Source organism: Colletotrichum siamense (genome assembly GCF_013390195.1).
Source record: "Colletotrichum siamense strain Cg363 chromosome Unknown KSG_Cg363_contig07, whole genome shotgun sequence".
Taxonomy (NCBI): Eukaryota; Fungi; Ascomycota; class Sordariomycetes; order Glomerellales; family Glomerellaceae; genus Colletotrichum; species Colletotrichum siamense.
In genome coordinates this window covers 3,390,120-3,409,479 of record NW_023501020.1, presented here as the reverse complement: position 1 = coordinate 3,409,479, position 19,360 = coordinate 3,390,120, and the positions used below count along the sequence as shown (strand labels likewise).

The window sequence follows — 19,360 nt, the reverse complement described above, 5'->3', positions numbered from 1 at the left end:
GCAGGAAACTTTCCGGTTGAGTATTGTTGCAGGACTAATGCGTGATGCAAAACATCTTTCGCGGATGCATCTCAGAAACCAGCTGTCTGCGTGTTATAATGCCACGCTGAGCCTTGCCGGAAATCATTCGGAAGCAAGCTGTTCTACTTCGCTACTTTTGGCTTGGTAATATTGTTGGGGGAGACATTGTGATGTACATATTTAAGTGCGGCGTGAAAAACACTTCGGTGTAATTATCCAGGAGGGAGTATTGTTGAGATATCCGTAGTTTAGGAACAAATATCTATATCCATGTTCGCGCTGCTGCAAACATAACCCCAAGTGTATTGATAACCTGGGGAGACCTTTGGATTCCCTTTAATCATTAATATGCCTATTATCGAACTTCCAATAGGCCCAAGAAAGCCTATGTGAGCAAAAGAACACTCCACTTCCAATATTTACAATCCGCAAGTCGCCATGACACTCCAAAGAAGGGACGATTGGGCGCGCAATAGGCAGGGCATGAGGAGGATCCATATAGTGTCACGAGCCCGCAGGACAATTGCAAATGATAACTTCTCATTTGATAACGGATGAATATGATCTCCCTCTTACAACTGAGGCACAATCAACTGATCAACGTCGGGGCCCCAACCCTCCGACCTAGAGAATGTAACCGTGTTTGCTCCTTCCTTCAGATCAACATGAACGACGCTGCTTCCAGCTCTGTCGGGGTGTTGGTTGGTAGCCAAGAAGGCTACACTCTGCTCCTCACCGTTTACCGAGAAGGCAGCATGGCGAGAGCCGGTGTCTCCGTTCTTGTGCTTGACCACGAGAGTTACACGGTCCGCGGCAGCTGAGTCAAAGTTAAAGACAGCCGTGCCATCATCGTCTCCGCCAAGATATCCAGCGGCTGAAGAGCCACTGCACTGAGAACAGTCGACTACACGAGCACCGTTTGAAAGCTCGGCGGCTTCGCCCTCCAGCTCAATGGTGGGCTTCGCCTCAGACCAGGTGCCAGCGGCGACATCCAACGTCCAGGAATCATGCCAGTCAAGGGTAACTGTGGTTCCATCGAAGTTCAGGGGCAACCAGATGTAGGTGCTTGCCGCCAAGTTGGTCGAGTGCCAGCGGTCTCCCATGTAAACTGCCTTGTCGTTGCCCAATGGCAAAACGTAGCTGACCTGGCTGCTGAATGTGTTGGATCCTACGGGTGCAAATTCCGTCCAGTTGGACCATGGGCCAGAAAGAGACTCAGCATAGCTGTAGACCTAATAAGAGAGTCAACTACCACTCATGTGTTTCTCATCAGCGCGGCAGCTTACATTATCGTTGGGGTTCCAGCCGGTCAGATGAGATCCGAAGATGTAGTAGATTCCGTTTCTCTTGACCAAGGCGGGTGACTCGGCAAAGTACTCCCAGCCGAAAGTAACCTCTTCAACGTCAAGGTAATCATCGGTGAGCTTGATGATGCGGGTTCCGTACTCGCGCTGCCCATGCATCAGCACAACTTCGTCTTTCTTCGGGGAGATTGGGGTTTTCTTACATCCTCACTAAGGAGATAAGCCTTGCCGTCATCATCCTTGTAAACTCCGATGTCGCGGCTCTGGAAGCCCAGGGGGCGGAAGCTTCGGAGATACTCATACTCTGCACACACAGAGTCGCCGATTCCGACGCCTACACGTGCATCCTTGTAGTCTGAAGAGTCGATGTGAAGATACAAAACGTACTTTCCCGTGCTATCGTTCTTAATGACCTTGGGACGCTCAATGATGCGGTTGGGTCCCAGGTCACCTGCTTCTTCGGTGCGAGAGATGAGTCGCCCCTCAAAGCTCCACTCAACGAGGTTCGTGGACGAGTAACAGTTGACAGCTTGGAAAGCCGATCCGTCGGTCTTTTCTTCGCCAATCATGTAGTAGACACCATTTTCCTCACTAAATGGTGTAAGTGTCAATGATGATCAATGTTGAAGGATCAGCTTACATGATTCCGTTACCATGGGCTTGAACATGCTCTCCGGTGTTCGTCTGAAAATGGTCAACTTTGGTGCTATCAGCAGGCGGATCCATAAATAACTTACAGCCGTCCACGTAGCTCCGGGGACAATACTAAGGGCAGCGTTGGCGGTGCCTACAGACAAGGCCGTGGCGAGCGCAAAACCGAATGAACGCATGTTGACTCAGTTGAGCTCCAGGCTGTGAGAAAGCTTCAATGCAAGAAGACCAAGCCACACTGCAACATACAGCAAAAGACCACGGGAAAAAAGGCACCGGCCTTTCATGATGTATTTGTATGTACCATTCAACCGTGGAGTTGATGATGTCTTGGCGATATTTGCAAAAACGCACATGACGTCTGTCATGCAGAGCCAGCCACGGCTTGTGTGCTACAAGCGGATTAGGCGGTCGTGAAGAAATTCGGTGTAGCACTAGCCGAGCGCTTAAGGCGAGTTGAATGCAGAGGCTGGAGTTGCATTCGGCGCTGTTTCCGAGCTGCGACCGCGGGGAACTCAGGGGCACCCCGCAACAGTGCAGCTCATGATCTGTTCATTCGAGCGGCAGTCAGTCAGGCAAAGCAGAGTGGCATGACTACCAAGACCGAACACGATCAAGCCAAGATGTGGTACCGCGGGGAAATCAAGCTTGCGATATTTCAAGTCAGCTTTCAGCGGATCCCAAGACGGGCCCGTGGCCATTCTTGAACATGGTTGAGGGCTGATCGCTGCCGTGTAAGCCATTTAAGGTTGCTACCCCCGGTACGATGACGGGGAACCCGGAGCCGAGTGAACCGGGGGATTCGGCGGGCCGGCACTTGCACCGCGATGCATCGCGGTAACGAAGTGGGCCAACAGTCTTACGTGAAGAGGCCCTCTTTTCATTGACAAATGCCTCTAGGGGGTTTGTTCGTGAGTTTCAATACGGGATAGTCAGTCAATTGTTCGAAGATATTATTTTGCAGCATACCTTCATCAAAGTTCATTGGCTCCTCAGTGATATTTTCAGTCATCAAGGCCCTCCACTTGGATCAATTCCTGAACGTCTCACTAGACATGGAAATCAGATGCTGCTTTCTTGATTCAAGATATGGCAAGACATTGTACTACCTAAGGCATCATTCCTACTCTTTGAGCATTTGGTGCTTGGTAGCGCGCATCACAGGTCCTCACAACCAACAGATATTGCGAATAAATGTACTTCGTAGTGTTTAAAACCCGACTTCTATGTCTGGACATGCTTCTAGAAAGTTACTATCTCGGTTGCTTGGGTTCTCTCTCTATCTCAAGCTCGCAAGCACGCTCACGGAACGCGGTGTTGAAGAATGCTTTGACCCCCGAGCTGCGGGGACAACGATGAAATTTCTCACTTTGACAAAAGATATTGATTTTCAAGCAAAGGTCTTGCTCGTCATCATTCTTGTTGTCGTCCTACGGGAGTTGAAAAGGAATTTCGTACAGTAGGCATAACACGTCAGTGATAATGTGGATAGCTTGATGACTTGAAGTCTACATTCACAGCTGCCGGTTGAATGCGCTGGCAAGTAGGGAGTATAATTTGTTCTTCCAATGTCCTTATCGCCTAGCAGTTCCTACGTGATGATGATATAAGTCTCAAAGCGCATTTAATTGCCATTGTGCAGGCAAAGGAGGTCATGTGGGGCTCAAGAATGTCAAGCAATAGGCTGTATTCTCCAGACTATCGCCGTGGTCCTGAAGTTATACAAGCTTGACTCGCGCATTGGAGTTTCTTAGTGACATAGAACTCATTTCTTGCACGCATATACCTCAAATTGCCCTGTCAGAGGTGTGTGTTCAACTTGAGATCTAAGACGATTTTCGCGATTCGGCCACCGGTGGGAGGTCGTGATACAAGGTGCCAATCCCTGTTGTCTCACCCCTGACTTCCGGAAACAAAGAGTGATGTGCCGGTCTAGACTCCGACGCCAGAATTGAGTTCTTAATAAGCTTACTGCCAAGTGAAGTGGACACAGACCAGCGTTTCCCGCCAAACCGCCGACTGAAAATGACTCAATCCCTGGCCACGAATCGTATCTCGTTGGACGCGACCGTCGAGGAAGCTTCCGTGGGGGATGCGCCGTCTGGACAACCTTCCAAGACCCCTCAGTTGCCCAAAAAGGATTCGGCATGCCCCTGATTCGAGAGATAACCGTTGGTAGGTGTCTTCTCGGCAACTAACTCGTCTCGACACATGCTCCCGATGTCGTCTGAGATCCGAGGTATGATGAGATTCCACACCCACTCGGAAGTTTTGGCGATCATTTCGCCTCTTCCCCTCATCTCGACAGAGATAAATCGCCTGATATTCTGTCATTTTCCGTCGGCTTCATCCTCATGCTCCCACCACCGGATGCTCTCTCTCAATCCCGCGCGGGGACGGGAAAGAATCCGCGAGAGTACACAAATGACTGTCAAATTATAAAGTTCATCCATCGAAGTTCTGAAGTCATTATTTCGATTAAAGAATCAAGCTTTTTCGCCACAGATCTAGCTTCTGGGGAAGCTAGGGTTTCGGTTCCTGGCTTGGCCCATTCGGGAATATGGCTTACCGACCGTCCCTCGGAGAAGCGAAGGATGGCCTTGATTGTAAAATTTTGCAAGGCTATCCTGTTTGATAGCTCCGTCAAGTGCGCTTTGAGAAACGTCCGAACTATCAAAGACACCCTTGAATCCGAAGTTTTGGTACCATCTGAGACGAAGTATGTGACAGGCCCACTCCGTGCACTAGGACCTGTGCTGTTTCCTGGGCAGGGAATCGCTTTCGCGTTCTTGTTGTCTTTTCTGACGGTTGCGCCAAGCCGTCGATCTTAGTGGTCATGATAAGAGATCGCCAAATTGTTGATCGTCAGGACCTGTCATGCCCTCGGAAACATTCTAGACCACATGCAACTTCGGATTCCTTGTGCGAGTCGGAATACTGCTGGAGAATGAGAACAAAATGTGACAATGTTGCATGTGCAGAAGCAGCGCAGGAAGAATGGTCGGACGACTTAATCATATGAGCTAATTGTCGTATTCGGCGGCGCGAGCGGACGAACCGGGCAGGACCAAGCATTTCCTATTCGGGTCCTGTGTTGAGTCGAAATGTGTCGGAAGGGGCATCCGTGGATGGAAAGGGGCTCATCATCTCATCTTTCGAACACATTCACAGTAGCGTCATCGCGCAGCGAAGAGTCTGTTGGTAATATTGAGTAGGACGGTGGAGAACATACAGTCGGCAACGGAGATGGACACCAACACCGCACAGCCAATCCCAGCTGGCGCTACGGATGCTGTTGTATTGCATGCCCGGTTTGCCGGTGTAAACCGCCTGCAGGCAGAGGTCTTGAATGTTCGGATCAAACTTTTGCGACGTCCGCGGCTTGGCCAATGGCCCATGTCGCCATCACTGACTGCCACTCAAGTGTCATCCTGAGCTTGGGAATAAGGAGCGCAGTTTGTAACGAGAATTATTTGCTAGAAGTGAAGGCTAGTCTATGCTGTTGAGAACGCCAAAAACTCCCAAGCTTGGGATATCTTCCAAATCTTCTACACATCGCTTTCCCATATTATGCCTTGAATAAAAAGAAAACACAGAAACTCTCCGCAACCTGTCATTTGTTGACCTGGATCAAGCCTGGACCCGCAAGCGTAGCCTTTGCAATATCATCGGCATTCTTGAAGTTACCCTCAAATGTCAGCGCCGCGATGGTTAATCCCCACATGCTGTTCTTTTCGAACGGAAAGTCGGCTTGGAACTCGATGCTGGAACCGGTCCATTGTCCGTTCTTCACAGGAACGCTGAGAGGGACGTTCTGTCCATTGAGGTAGGTGACGAAGAGACCACCGGGGTCCTTGCCAAGGAAGCGTCCGGCAGTGACAACCTCTCGCAAGTCGACCTTCATGGAAAGCATCTGGTCCTTCGCCTCAATCTCGCCTCCATTCGCCATCTGCATTACGTTCAGGGGCGCAAAGGTTGGGATTTCGATCGAGGACATCTTGAACGGGCAAGAGTCCTTGACGACAAAAGACTGAAGAGCGGAGAAGGCGAACGGGGCGATTGAAGTCGTAAGGAAAGGTTGCGACGAGGGCGCACGGGCTAAGATGCTGCGATAGAACCCGTTCTGTTCACCTTCCTGGCCGATGACGGATGTCACGGCACGGACTGGGCCCGAGTCGCCATTCTTTGCGAGAAGCTGTGTCGCATCTTGGAGGGTACCCAGCACCACCGAGGTAAACGTCTCAGCCAAAGCGACGGCTTCCTTGAGACTGTTGGTAGGGAATTGGTACTGGCAAGGTGCCGGCGAGAACGCTTTGAAATGGTCCAACACACCCTTGGCGTCAAGTGCATGGAGCTTCTCTTGCTGTGAATGGATTAGTGACCGTGCGAAAAGCCAGCCGAGAGCGGGGGACATACAGCAACAACAACTTTCAACGCATCCATAAGCTTGTCCTTCTCCGTTGTTTCCCAGCCAGGCCCTCCCTGAGTCACATTCTCCAACATAGACGAGAAAAAGGCGACTTCAAACTGCTCATTGAACTGAATGAGCTGGAAAGCTGTCAAACTGCTTGGCTCCAATTTCGGTGGCGGCGCAGAGTTGGGTAGAGACCCACGAGCTTCTTGCTCGACAACGCGAATCTGTTCGGGGCTGGTCGGGAGCTCGGCACTGAAGGCCCGGCGTTCGAGTGGGGCCGCTGCCGAGAAGCCGGCAAGCAGCATCGCGGCGGCCGCGACAGACGATCCTAGATGCATTGCGTGTTGCTACAGTCCTCCAAGATTTGTTGTGAGAAAGGGCGATCTGCAAAACGAAGGCCTACGAAAGGCTGGGAAGAAAAGGGTTATTAACAATGTAGAACGAAACGGGTCAGCAAGGCATAATTCCGAGGAGCTAGATGATGTCCTGGCGTGCGTCCGGGACGAACTATTATACTCTCGAGGAGTTTGTTTCGATACATAATCTTGAAACCTGTTTCTGGCTTGGCGCACGTGGACTGCAACCAACATGCATCGGCCTAGCACACCATCTTTTCTCTCCCACTTACACATCCATTCACACCAAAAGAGGGGCCGCACACACGCACATCGATCACAATGAGGTGCCTCAGTCAGATTTGTGCACCCAAGCGGTACGGAACGATGCTGAGCCGACAGAACCGGACTACCTGGTAGGGCTGTTTTCGGGAGGAAGTTGCGCCGCCTCGCTCAAAACTGACATGTTACAGGCGAGCGGAATGACGTCCCTGGAATGACTCTTCTGTTTTCTCTCCCACGGCCGCGGTTCTTCTGCCCCTAGTGTCTCCAATTCCGCTGTCCCCAGTCATTTAGAGTAACCGATGGACAGGGACAAGCCTCCGTAGACCCAACGGGGTTCTGGACGGGCGTCAACTGCCTTGTCATGTTGTCTTCCCCGGGGAAAAAGAACATCTTCTGGCCAAAGCAAGTATGTCATGTCTTAGGCCTGATTGAATGAACCTGACACGTGCCGGACTAGAGGCTGCTCATTCTGGCCAGTCGCCCTCGGAAAAGAACCCGTACGTCAGAACCGCCCGTCTCCGAGCTGTTTCTCTCGCGGGCGCCCTATTGAGGAATCAAGTCGCAATTGCCGAACACTCCGTAAATCCTACTCAAACGCGAGAACGTGTCTAATTCAGATCCAGGTCGCTGGCTCGGGTCGTGCCTTGAACTAAGGCTGGAGCCAGCGCCGGCCTTTTCCCTTTTCTTCCTAGTGGGAGCAATGGCGCGCTCTATCGGCTTCTCCCCACGTGCACCCGATCTGTCTATCGATGTAAGCGTCAGCATCTGCACCGGCAGCGTTTTTACCTGCACCTGCAGCCGCAGCACTCTCATCAGGAACATGAAGAGGATCGACAGGAGACAACCTGGTATCAAGGGATCTCGTGGCAGCCCCCAGATGCAACTCCAACGGCCTCAGGACGCCCGCAGGCTGCCCCAGCATGCCAAAACTGCCAAACTGCCTCAAAGAAGCTCACGTTCCTGCAGCAGGAAAAGGTCTTTGCGTTGCCGCTTTGGTGATTCTCCACAAATGCGCGACGCCCGTTCGCGAGCGCCTCACCCTTGCGCTGCCGAACTCCGCCAAGCCGCCCTCCCCGTCCACGACACCATCATCACGATGCTCGTGCGCGAACCTCAGAGGTTCCTGTAAATGACACAGTTAGGAAGGGGTTCAATGACTTGCAGTCACCTTTCAAATGGCCGAGCTGTGTATGGCACTTGATAAAGTCCTCTCTTTTATCCTCTTTTATCATGTCACTGATTGAAGATAGATCGCGTCCTCTTAGAGCTTAGGTCTAACTACACCAATCTTCATATGAGAACTCTCTTAGCAGATTTTGCAACAGTTCCATTCGAAATGGCCGCATCATGTCCCAAGCGGAATAGCGTTGCGCCCGGGACGAATCCAACCCGGCAACTTGTTTCTGTCCAACGGGACGCTAGCATCGAAAAGGTCTGCGAGTCTAAATTAGCAGAATATCTGCTACACCCATCGAGCTTGGTGCCCGTTGTCGATGGCGGAAGAGCTTAACGGCATCTCAATCCGAATTCTGAGTTCCCACGAGTTCAGGAGAGCCTCATGGTTTCGGGGGCTTGTTTTCCGGAGGCCGGGGCCAAGTTGCGGTGGTTCCACGGAGTTGACTCTGGAAGTGCCTAGGTCTCCTCGCGCTCCGTTCCCGGGTCCGGGTCAGCGAGTAGTCGGACTGGTTTCTCTTCGGGGTGAACTTTCGTGCCACCGGACTCAACAAGTTGGACGAACTTTGCATTTTCCCATCTCGCATCCGCCTCGCATGCCCCGTCTGCTTCCAGTCGCTTCAACCCCACGGCCAATTTGCGAAATTCGCATTTTTTGGGTGGACGGTTCACCAATGTAATATCCCCCACAATGCAATATCATGCAGTGGTTCATGTGCCATAGAGACTGGAGGTACAAGTTTGCACGGCTATTGAAGTTTTAAAAGTCTTGTCGTTGTTTTTGCCGACTTGGCAGAAGTGCAAGTGTTTCATTCAATCCCCACAGCAACTCAATTACCACAAGCTGATGACTCGAAATCTGCAGGTTGAATCGCATTCTTGAGTAAAGGTGTTCATCTTGAGACACAAATGTTGCGCCAAGCTGTCTGCTCTTGCAAGACACGAACTCATGACTGGGTCGGCACACATCCTATAAACTACACGAGAAACGAGCAATCGAGCATGCCAAGTCGCGAGTGCAGCGCGCCCTCCGTAGGCTACCTAGATTCGGAACTTGTCGCGATGAACGTGCTCTCTAGCGTCGAGTCAAAACCGAGAGTTTGCGACGTGTGCATCGTCCGCGCGCAGCCCGGCCTGGTTGCACAAGCAGACTCACGTCAGCACTCAGCCTCCTTTTATGAAGACGGGATTGTTCATTGCCATGTCTGTTCGCACACATATATCACATATCCGTGTGTTTGTCACCAAACAAAAAGAAAGGTCGTCTGAATTGAGTTGAAAACAGAAGCAGTCATGTAATCACTGCATGAAATTTGTCGACGGGGGGTCAAATTTTGTGATGTGGACGTATCTCCAACTATGGTCTTGGCATCTGAACTCCTTGGGACGATCTGGAGGTCAATGAGCTTCATGCAAACTGCAATCTGCAGCCTGCGAAACCAGCAAACAAGTTTGAAAACAGCAGAGGAAAAAACTTGCAAGTGCCTGAACCTGGTTCACTTGCGCATTGTAGCATCCGCTGGAGGTCTTGTCACTGCCAACTCTGAAAGATGTCGCTCGCGAACACCCGGTCTAGACCTTGAGTGGATCACGTTTCCCCCTCTATCCCCGCCCGTTTCGTGTGTCAACTTCAGTGCGGGGTGCAGGCTTCTCGAACGATTCCCTCGGTATGGTCAGCACTTTCTAGTCATATCCGAAATATGTTTCTTCCCGTCGTGATGTCGAGGCGGCTTCGAAACGACGCTATCTCTACTTCAGTTCGGTACCTGGGCCCAGCCGAAAGGCAAAAGCAGTTCCGCTAGCTCAGTATTCTCAGGGACACAAGATGGTCCGACTTTATGGTTTCCGGCATCCGCGGATGCTACAAGAAGCCGCCGACGGAGTCTCGCACGGGAACGTAGGTGGTCAAGTCAACCACACCCGTTCCGGAGCTTGCCCATTGATCATGCCACACCAACGACGATGGCATGAAAAGGACACTTTACCTAGAGATATCGCCGGGTAGACCGCGATGCGACCGAGGTAGGCGTACAGCGGTAAGCAATATCCACTTCAGATAGTTCATCTAGTTGAACTTCATTCAAAGTGTTATGCTATTCGAACGGCAGCAAGCGGGATGGACTGGCCTGGGTACACGGTTATGTTGAAATCAGTTTGCATATGGCTTGACAACATTTCCAAGCAATCTCGCGGGGACATCTGTCTACAGGTGGCTCATAACGTGTCCGTCATGCATATCGTAAACACGGAAGATGTCGTTAGGCACATAAACACTGTCGATGCCCCCTGAAACCTCCGGAAAAATGTATCTGAGGCAGCGTACCCGACATCCGTCTGTCGGCACCGACGAAAAAGTTCATGCAGTGAACTTATTGGATATAGTTTTCTCACTTGTCACAATTGAAGGTTATCGGGGGTCGTTTGCAAATCGAAAGGAAGTCGGCGACTTCCGGTGAAATTGACGGAAGGGCCTCCGTGTGTTGCTCCGGACCCGTCCCGCTCTACATGGAAGCCCGGCGGAGTCGGCAGCACATGGGTCAGCTGATTTCTTTCTACCGAGAATGAACACCCCCCATGGCTTAAACTCGTCTAAAAGGTAAGAACGTGTTTGAGTCTGAAAGCCTGTCACTGATATTAGCGAGCAGAATATTACTTCTGATGGCCTACATGGTTAGGTGTAACAGAGCAGAGATGTGGAAGACGAAATGAGTTAGATGACCTCCTGAATCAATCACAAACTCGTTGCGAGACACACGATTTCTTTTCCGACCAGACATGTGTCATTATGTCAACTGATAATGTGATCGGCAAGTTTGGCGTCACTCATCCCATCTTCAATCACCTGGTTTGGCACGCTACCATATCGGGGTGCCGACAAGGTACGTTGATGATGGCTGGTTTCGAAGACCGAACTTCGGCAAGGAAGTCCATGACGCTCACGGCAAGCGATCCGAATATGGCGGAGGCGGAGACCGGGTGAAGCCGAATGTACCGAAATTACCGGGCTCGTCCCTTAGTCAAGACCCTCGCGAAGCTACCTATGAAGCGTCATATTGATCATTTTCAACTCTCTAAATATGAGAATGATACCTGAAACTTTCGCAACTTGCCTAAAGATGCAGAAAAGGGGCCTCCGACGGATAAAATTTGTAAAGCCACGAGTATATCACGCGCTCGTCGTTGGATAATCTGTTGTCCATCGCTTAAACTAATATGTGTGGGCTTTCCTCTGATCTCCAGCTCTTCATGAGAACCGATAATCCCCGGCGACAGTGTGGAACCATATCCACAATCACCCAATTACGAAAGCACAATAGCTCAGGGGTAGAGCGCTGGGCTCATAACCCAGAGGTCCCTGGATCGAAACCAGGTTGTGCTATTTCCCATCTTTTTTGAATCGTGACTCTTTTGACCCGGACGGTTATCGCCACGGAAATGCTAGAGGCCGTCGTTTTCGCGAAGCCGGAAATAACAAAAGTTCCGTCTGTAGATTGCTGACAGCTAGGCTCTAATCGTTGCTGCTTGTTATCAGCTTCGAGCACAATTGGCCATGATCGGCCCTCACACCATCCCCCACACCTCTGCTTAATTCGACAACCTCCTGCCTCATCGGCGATGGCGCCCCTCGTGAAGTTGTTTAAGCATATCAACACGACCGGGATTTAGACGATTTGGTGCTTTCACACTGCGCATGACGTGCCCCAAGCTCGTACCGGCCCACCCCTGATCTTCGAATACGACCGCGGCCCCACGACCTTAACTTCGGCTCTCGACCGACGCGGGCGCCAAAACGCGCCTTTCAAGGCAGAGCTAAGGGACAGCATTTTCAATCATGTCAACTCTGGACGGCTGCAGGAATGGTGAGGCGTGGCTCCGGAACATCTCGGCCGATTTAACAAACAGGAACGACAGGACCGAAAGCGAAGCGGTTTGCCGCCTTGGCGATGGTCAAGAACAGCAGAGTCGCAGCAGCCAAGCCGAGGATCGCCAGTCGCCCCCAGCACCGGTAATTTCGGGTACCAAACGGGAAGGTCCCAATTTCTCGTGTTCAACTCATGCCAGAAATCTCATCACTGCAATTGCTATGTGCGCGATTGGCGCTGAGAATGAGTTGATCTGTATATATCTGCTCAAGATGCGTTCGATCAATCATGTCTGGTGTTTGGTCACCGCCGGTCACTCGTTTGAAATCCAGCGTCAACCACCGCCATGAGGTTCTCCTCTAACGTCGCCTCCCTGGCACTCGGCCTGTTGGCCTCTACGGCATGCGTCGCAGCAGCTGACGCCGAGCCTGCGGCACCTCAGATCGACGAGGATGCCTTCGTTAAAGGCGCGTATATCGTCGAATTCGACGGCGAGGCCGACTCCGCGGGACTCTTGGATGAGCTCCGATCCGATGGCCTCTCTGTTGTGCCCCGCCTGGACCTGAAGTACCGCCTCTTCAACGGCGCGTCTATCCGCGTTGAGGATGACGAAGAGCCCCATGTCACGGCCGGCAAGATCGCCGGCAAGCTCAGCGTCAAGGGCGTCTGGCCGGTGCGCAAGATTCAGATGCCGAAGCCAAACCCGAGCTCCGTCGGCCGCAACGGCACCGCGACCGGCGAGGCACTCCTCCGCTCCATCAAAACCCGCCGTGAGGAGGCTGCCAAGGACACCTACAGCACCCATGTCATGACCCAGGTCGACAAGCTGCGCGAGGCTGGTTTTACCGGCAAGGGAATCAAGGTCGGCATTGTCGACACCGGTGTTGATTACAGACATCCGGCCCTTGGAGGTGGCTTCGGCGAGGGTTTCCCAGTGGGTTATGGCTGGGATTTGACGGGCGATGACTATGTCGAGAGCTCCGACGCGCCTCAGCCGGATGCTGACCCCCTCGATACCTGCCAGGGCCACGGAACCCACGTTGCAGGCATCATCATGGCTCAGGAGAACGAGCTCGGCTTCACCGGTGCTGCTCCGGATGTTACCCTCGGCGCCTACAAGGTCAGCGGTTGCGCCGGCTACACAACCAGTGAGATTCTGGTTTCCGCTTTCTACAAGGCTTACGAGGACGGTAGCGACGTTATCTCCTGCTCTGCTGGCGATGACTCTGGATGGTCCATTGACGCTGCTGCTGTGGCTGTCTCCCGCATCGCCGAGGCTGGTGTTCCCGTCGTTGTTGCGGCCGGAAACTCTGGCAACTTGGGTGTCTGGGCTGTGGCTTCCCCTGCCTCTGGCCAGGCTGTTGCCGGTATTGGGTCTGTTGATAACACTGTTCTGCCCAACTTGATGACTCGCGGCACTTTCAAGAACGAGACTGGCGAGTATGCTTTCGGTTGGTCTGCCGGCGCACCCGCAGTCACTGCCAACGTCACTTTGAGAGTCTGGGCTGGCGCTGTCAACAACTCCGCGTGCGAGCCTCTTGCTGAAGACATCGACTTGACCGATGCCATTCCAATCCTCAACATGGACGCTTGCGCCTCAGATATCCAGGGTCAAAATGTGCTTGACAGAGGAGCCAAGTACATCTTCTTCTTTCCCTCAAGCGAATCGTGCGTCGATCTAGTACCCCATTCATTTGTCAAGAGCTAACACGAGGTCAGCAGAATTTACCCCCCATACGTTTACACCGAAGGAATCCTGGGCGCTGGATTGATCATGCCCAGACAAGCCAGGGAATGGATCAACAACTCTGAGAATGTCACCGTCACTTTTGGCCCTCCTAGCAGCTCCGGTCTATTTGCTGAGCCGATTAGCAACGGTGTCACCGCCGGATACACCAGCCCCTTCTCTAGCTACGGCCCAACCTGGGATCTTCAGCTCAAGCCTCAGTTCACCGCACCGGGAGGCGGAATCCTTTCTACATGGATTTGGGATCAATCGCAATACATGGTTAATCCGGGAACAAGTATGAGTACCCCGTTTGTTGCGGCCGTGTATGCTCTCGTTGGTCAAGTTCGTGGCACTCTGGATCAGGAGACACTTCGCAGCGTCATTTCCGCCACTGCTGAACCCAAGGCATGGAACGACGGAACCATAGTTCACGAGGATGTCCTGGCTCCTGTGGCTCAGCAGGGTGCTGGTCTAGTGCAAGCCTGGGACGCTGCACATGCCACGACGATTCTTAGGTCTACGGGCATCTCCTTCAACGACACCGATCACTTCGTTGGAGAGCATACTTTCAGCGTCAAGAACACTGCTTCTGAGGCAATTACTTACAAGCTTGGTCATGCAAAGTCTGCGACTGTCTATACTTTCACCCCCGGTGAGGCTCAGCTGGTCGTTGCCAGAGCCCCTCCTCCGACAGTCGACGCATGGGCCGACATCAAGTTCGCCGCCGACACTCTCACAGTTCCCGCAGGAGGTAGCGCCGACGTTTCTTTCACAGCTACCCCTCCCTCTGGACTGAACGCCACTCTTCTGCCTGTGTACAGCGGCTACATCACTCTCGAGGGCAGCAACGGGGAGACCCTCTCTGTGCCTTACCTCGGCGTTGGCGGTAGCATGCACGATACCCCTGTCCTGGTTCCTGGCCTTGGACTCAACGGCGTCTACCTGTCCTCAACCGACAACCACTTCCTCATCCCCGTCGTTGCCAACCGTACCTTCACTATCCCTCGCCCCGGATCTACTGGCAGCGCCATTTACCCCAAGATGGTTGTCACCCCTACTGTCGGCACCACGCAGCTGCACGTTGAGCTCGTTGCTGTTGGAGTTACCAACTCCACCCTCAAGGTGATCGATCACCAGGGATACCCGACTCTTGGACCTGTCCCCAACTCGCCTGTCGAATATGCTCACCGCTTTGGATACACCTGGAACTTTGGAGGTTTCTTGGCCGACCGGACTATTATCCCTGAGGGCACTTACAAGTTCATCGCCCGCGGATTGAAGATCTTCGGTGATGAGACGAAGGATGAGGACTGGGATGTTGTTGAGACTGTCCCCTTCATTTTGAAGTATCTCGCCTAAAGGACGTCGCGGATAGTCGTCGTCTTCTATCGTCGTCGTTTTGTCTACTGCTATAGTCCTTATTGAAGTATTTAGCATACTGCAATTGAAGTTGTCAAGGACACTGCCTGCCTAGCAAAACTCTAGAAGTAATGTTGAATCTTTATTGCTGAAGACTGTTTCAAGTTTGATAACAGAGGATAACGGTGACTTCTGATGGAAAAGTGATTCAAATTGAACATCTTTCGGGTCGTCTGCATGATCAGGCATATCCACTCTCGCAGGCGAAAAGGACAATAGAGCTCCTGCTGACAAGAATGACGTAACACTGCCCGAATAATAGGAAGATGATAGGCATGCAATTCGGTGTGCTACGTTACTCCTCCATGTGATCCTGGATAAATCCGGCGTAGTCAAAGATGGCTCTCTTGTAGAACCGTTCTTGAGTGGTAGCGTTGAATCCCTGGACACCGTATTTGTCATTGTACTGGCCCCATTCCCAGTTGTCGAGGAACGACCATCCGTATAACCCCTTTACATGAACACCATCAAGGTTTATCGCCTTCAATACCTCTGCAAGAATTGGTACGTAAAAGTTGGACTGCGCAAGGTCGTTCTGGATATGCTCTCTTGACATGTCAGCCGCCTTGTATGCAGGCAGACCGAACTCAGCAATGGTAATTCCCCCCTCGGTGGGATACGTTGCCTGCCAGAAACCGAGCATGGCGCGAACATGCTCAGCGGGCACCTGCGTTTCGTCTGGTAAGCAAAAATTTCATCTTGTTTCTTCTCGCTGTGAGACTTACGGCAATGCGGTCGGGGTTTCCTTGGAAGTTCGCCTCCCAAAGCCCCCTGGTCCTGAATGGGACTGTGCACTGCGGATACAGGGCATGTTCTGGATCTGCAGCACACGCGGCGAAGCCTCCTTCTGGCTCGGAATGATATGTCGCAGTGTAAACGTCAAAGGCAAAGAAGTCGGCAGTTCCATTGAAGAATTCAAGCTCTTCGTCCGTGTACGTCGGAACCTTCTCGCCAACAGTATCTATCATCGATGGCGGTGGATTCTCGCCCAAGAACAGTGGGCGGGCGAAGTACCCGACTGTGAACTCGTTGCGCCGAACAGCAGCAGCGACATCCGAAGCATTCGATGGATCCAGTGGAAGTGCGAAGCCGGTGTCGGTGAGATCGAACTTCATGCTCCAGAGAGCGTCGCCTTTAACGACATCCCGGTACCAACGGACGACTTTGGCGTGTGCTTCCAGGACGTAGCGGCTGGTGACCCAAGAACCAGAAATGCTGGGCTCGATGGTCGGTTCATTGAAGGTGTACCACGTGCCGACGCGGTCGGAATAGTGGACCAACACAGTCTGAGCGTAGTAGACGAAGCTGTTGATGAAGTCCGGGTGATCATATGAAAAGAATGACGTGTTAGACTGCAAAGTTGCGGGAGTGTCGAAGTGGTACAATGTGACCACTGGTTTCATCCCGTAGCTGATCACTGTATCGATGAGGTCGCTGTAATGATCGATGGCCTCTTTGTTGATCGGCGACCCGGCTTTGCCGAAAGGGACTATACGCGACCATGAGATGCTGAAGCTGTATGATTGCACACCGACGGCTGCGAGACGAGCGATGTCCTGCTTGTAGAGGTAGTAGTTCATCGTTGCGATATCCGGTGGTCCTGAGTTCTCTCCAGACGAAGAGAAATTGCCTCGCATACGGTTCTCCCACGCGCTGGGTCCACGGCCCTCATTCTTGGTTGCACCTTCAATTTGAAGAGCAGCACCAGCGAATCCCCATTGGAAATCACCTGGGAACTTGAGGCTTTCATTTGACGATGCCTCAGGTCCAATGGGCAAAGGCGGTGGTTTAATTAGCTCACTGCTTGGAATTGGCGTTGGCGAGACTGTGGTAGTGAACGGGGGTGATGAGACGGGAATAGGCGCCCACAAAGATGCCAAAGCTGCGTTGCCGTACTCGATGCCGTCATCCGTTGGCGTTGAGTCAGAAGAGTCCCAAGTTGTTGTTGAGCGAGGGTCTATGAGACTTGAAAGCTGGGAATAGGGTGGAGCGAAGGTCGAAATTGTCGTTGGTGTTGGCACCGGGGTGGCGTACTCCAAAGGTCGATACGCTGGCCATTGGTAGTCGCTTTGTGCAGCGATCAAACAAAGATTTGCCCTTGGTAATTGTTAGCGTTAATTATCCCAAGAAAAACGAAGTTTATGCATCGCTTACAAAAGGACAAGAACGACCCCTGAGGTAGGACTCGTCGACGGCATCATGTCTACAAGTCTTTCAGCGGCCACCGCTGATGATTGCACCTAGACTAATGTAAGAGGAGAATCTCATAGCTAAAATTCGCACACAACTGCAAGAATGTTAGATCTGTGCGGCCATTTATACCCGTGGCTATGAGAGGGACCGCCTTAATGCAGATTGTTGAACCCGTGTTGCTGTGCCTCTCGGGGAATCAACAACCGATGTCGTGTATTATCCCCACCCTTTGCCGTGAGTAGGACGGGCGTGTTGTTATTAACAGCCGAAAATTTGCTTCTTACTTCCAAGCTCAACTGACCAACCCAAAAGCTGATTGCGGCAGTTCATCGGCTTGTACTCGTTCCCATTTCTGGCGTTTCTCACAGGTAATGATCCCAGTTGCAAGGTAAAAGCCGAGGTCATTAGCCACTGAAGTGGCTCTCACAGAAATACCCCGGTAGATCGACGGTTAGCGTTGTAAGCTTGATGCATACCCCGCGTTATTGTCCCCGTGGGGTATCTGGTGGTATCACAAGGAGTTGTGGATGAGAGGGCCGACGTGGATCTTGCATTTGGTTGGACTGTATAGGTAGATGAGGTAACAGAGCTGCCTGAACATGCTGATATTCGGCCCGATCGGAAAACCTAGGCTTGATATGTAATAGAAATCAGGTAGTTGAGGGTACATGAAGTAGACTGGTTCGGTAGAAAATCACTGGATGACGGCGTGGGGCAACGAGGGGTCATACGAGGGTCCTCCAGAATACGCGTATAATTCTTTGTGATTTCCAGTCGGCTCCTCGCATTCTCATTGCTGGGGCACCCAGCGATGAACTGTCTGACTCAAAAAAAAAAAAATGAGAATAACGCCGCCTGCTGCTCATCGGCCGGTTCTACTTCACCCGCCTCTGGTAACCCCTGCCTTCCACCTGCTGTGATAGGCTCGACGCAGGACGCCACGGCCATTATATTTTGATCAAGACCCGCGTGATTGTTACCCATGAATTCGACTGACATGTCAATCTTCGGGTCGTCTGTGATTGGCAAACAGAACATGTTCCAATCGTCGATGTCCTCTGCGAGAGGGCCTGTGGTGCAATCTTGGTCATTATGATGAGTCGTCGATGACGACAAAGACGGCTCCAGGAACTGGGAAGTTGCCGTTATGTAGCCTTGTTGTTTGCAGGCCAAGGACGAGTAAAAGCCACAAGAAGAGGAAGGAATGTTGCCGGTAACGCAACTCGAATCTTCCATCTGGGCGGTTTCTGAATGGCCGAACGATGTCGCCAAATCAGATGGAACAGACGCGGCGCCGAATTTGGGCTTGACTTGTCCTAGGAGGCCGGATTCCATAGCTACTGTAGTAGAAGAACCTGGCCACCGTGACCGCCGCAGACGGTGCTTGAGGATATCAATCGATCTCTGGGCTCCTGGCATCTGCGATCTACTTTGCTCTAGAACGTACAAAGACATACTGAGTCTAGAAGCAGAACATTTGGCGATGATGGGGTCATCAGATTGGAAGTCAATGGCGTTGATTGTGGCAGAAGAGTACTATGAGAACACCTGGAGTCAGCTTGACACAAGCAAGTGCCACCGGCCAAAAGGTAAAGGCAGCAAGATGCGATTTAGCTTACCATGCTCCATACCATGGTGTATGTCATGTTGTTAAGACCAAATGACTTAGCATATAGCTTGAAAAGCTGATGCATCTCCTCCGCCTTGGCTGAACATGTTGCTGAAGCCTCTCGGATCAAGTTAAGTGGTGCGTCGCTCGTGGCCTGTAATTCATCAGGGATGAAGATACGATAGAGGAGGATCCAGCTGGCACGATACAGCGAACTGTGTGAAGAACGGAATATCAATCAGTTTTGATGTTGCCTTTTCAAAGAGTAACTTGACCATACGTACTTGACCGAGAAGATGTGCGGCGGTGGGCAACGTTCCGGCAGCCTGCTAGTATTCATCTTGATGTCAACTGGCAAACAGTC

The 19,360-nt window shown here is 52.0% G+C and overlaps 4 protein-coding genes across 4 annotated transcripts; 1 reads left to right on the top strand and 3 right to left on the bottom strand.

Annotated features, from left to right (window-relative positions):
• Positions 1 to 593: 593 nt before the first annotated feature.
• CGCS363_v011226 (uncharacterized protein) lies at positions 594 to 2,155 on the bottom strand (the record flags this gene model as incomplete). Its single annotated transcript, XM_036643075.1, has 5 exons — positions 594 to 1,253; positions 1,308 to 1,472; positions 1,529 to 1,916; positions 1,966 to 2,009; positions 2,063 to 2,155. The coding sequence occupies 5 exons, from the start codon at positions 2,153 to 2,155 to the stop codon at positions 594 to 596; spliced, it is 1,350 nt and encodes a 449-aa protein (XP_036492141.1).
• Positions 2,156 to 5,589: 3,434 nt separating this feature from the next.
• CGCS363_v011225 (uncharacterized protein) lies at positions 5,590 to 6,728 on the bottom strand (the record flags this gene model as incomplete). Its single annotated transcript, XM_036643074.1, has 2 exons — positions 5,590 to 6,339; positions 6,393 to 6,728. The coding sequence occupies 2 exons, from the start codon at positions 6,726 to 6,728 to the stop codon at positions 5,590 to 5,592; spliced, it is 1,086 nt and encodes a 361-aa protein (XP_036492140.1).
• Positions 6,729 to 12,392: 5,664 nt separating this feature from the next.
• On the top strand, positions 12,393 to 15,134 carry vpr-2 (Minor extracellular protease vpr; the record flags this gene model as incomplete). Its single annotated transcript, XM_036643073.1, has 2 exons — positions 12,393 to 13,714; positions 13,769 to 15,134. 2 exons carry the CDS (start codon positions 12,393 to 12,395, stop codon positions 15,132 to 15,134), a joined length of 2,688 nt encoding a protein of 895 aa, XP_036492139.1.
• Positions 15,135 to 15,489: 355 nt separating this feature from the next.
• BGL1A-0 (Beta-glucosidase 1A) lies at positions 15,490 to 17,392 on the bottom strand (the record flags this gene model as incomplete). The annotated part of the gene is made up of 3 exons (XM_036643072.1): positions 15,490 to 15,861; positions 15,920 to 17,291; positions 17,349 to 17,392. 3 exons carry the CDS (start codon positions 17,390 to 17,392, stop codon positions 15,490 to 15,492), a joined length of 1,788 nt encoding a protein of 595 aa, XP_036492145.1.
• Positions 17,393 to 19,360: the final 1,968 nt, after the last annotated feature.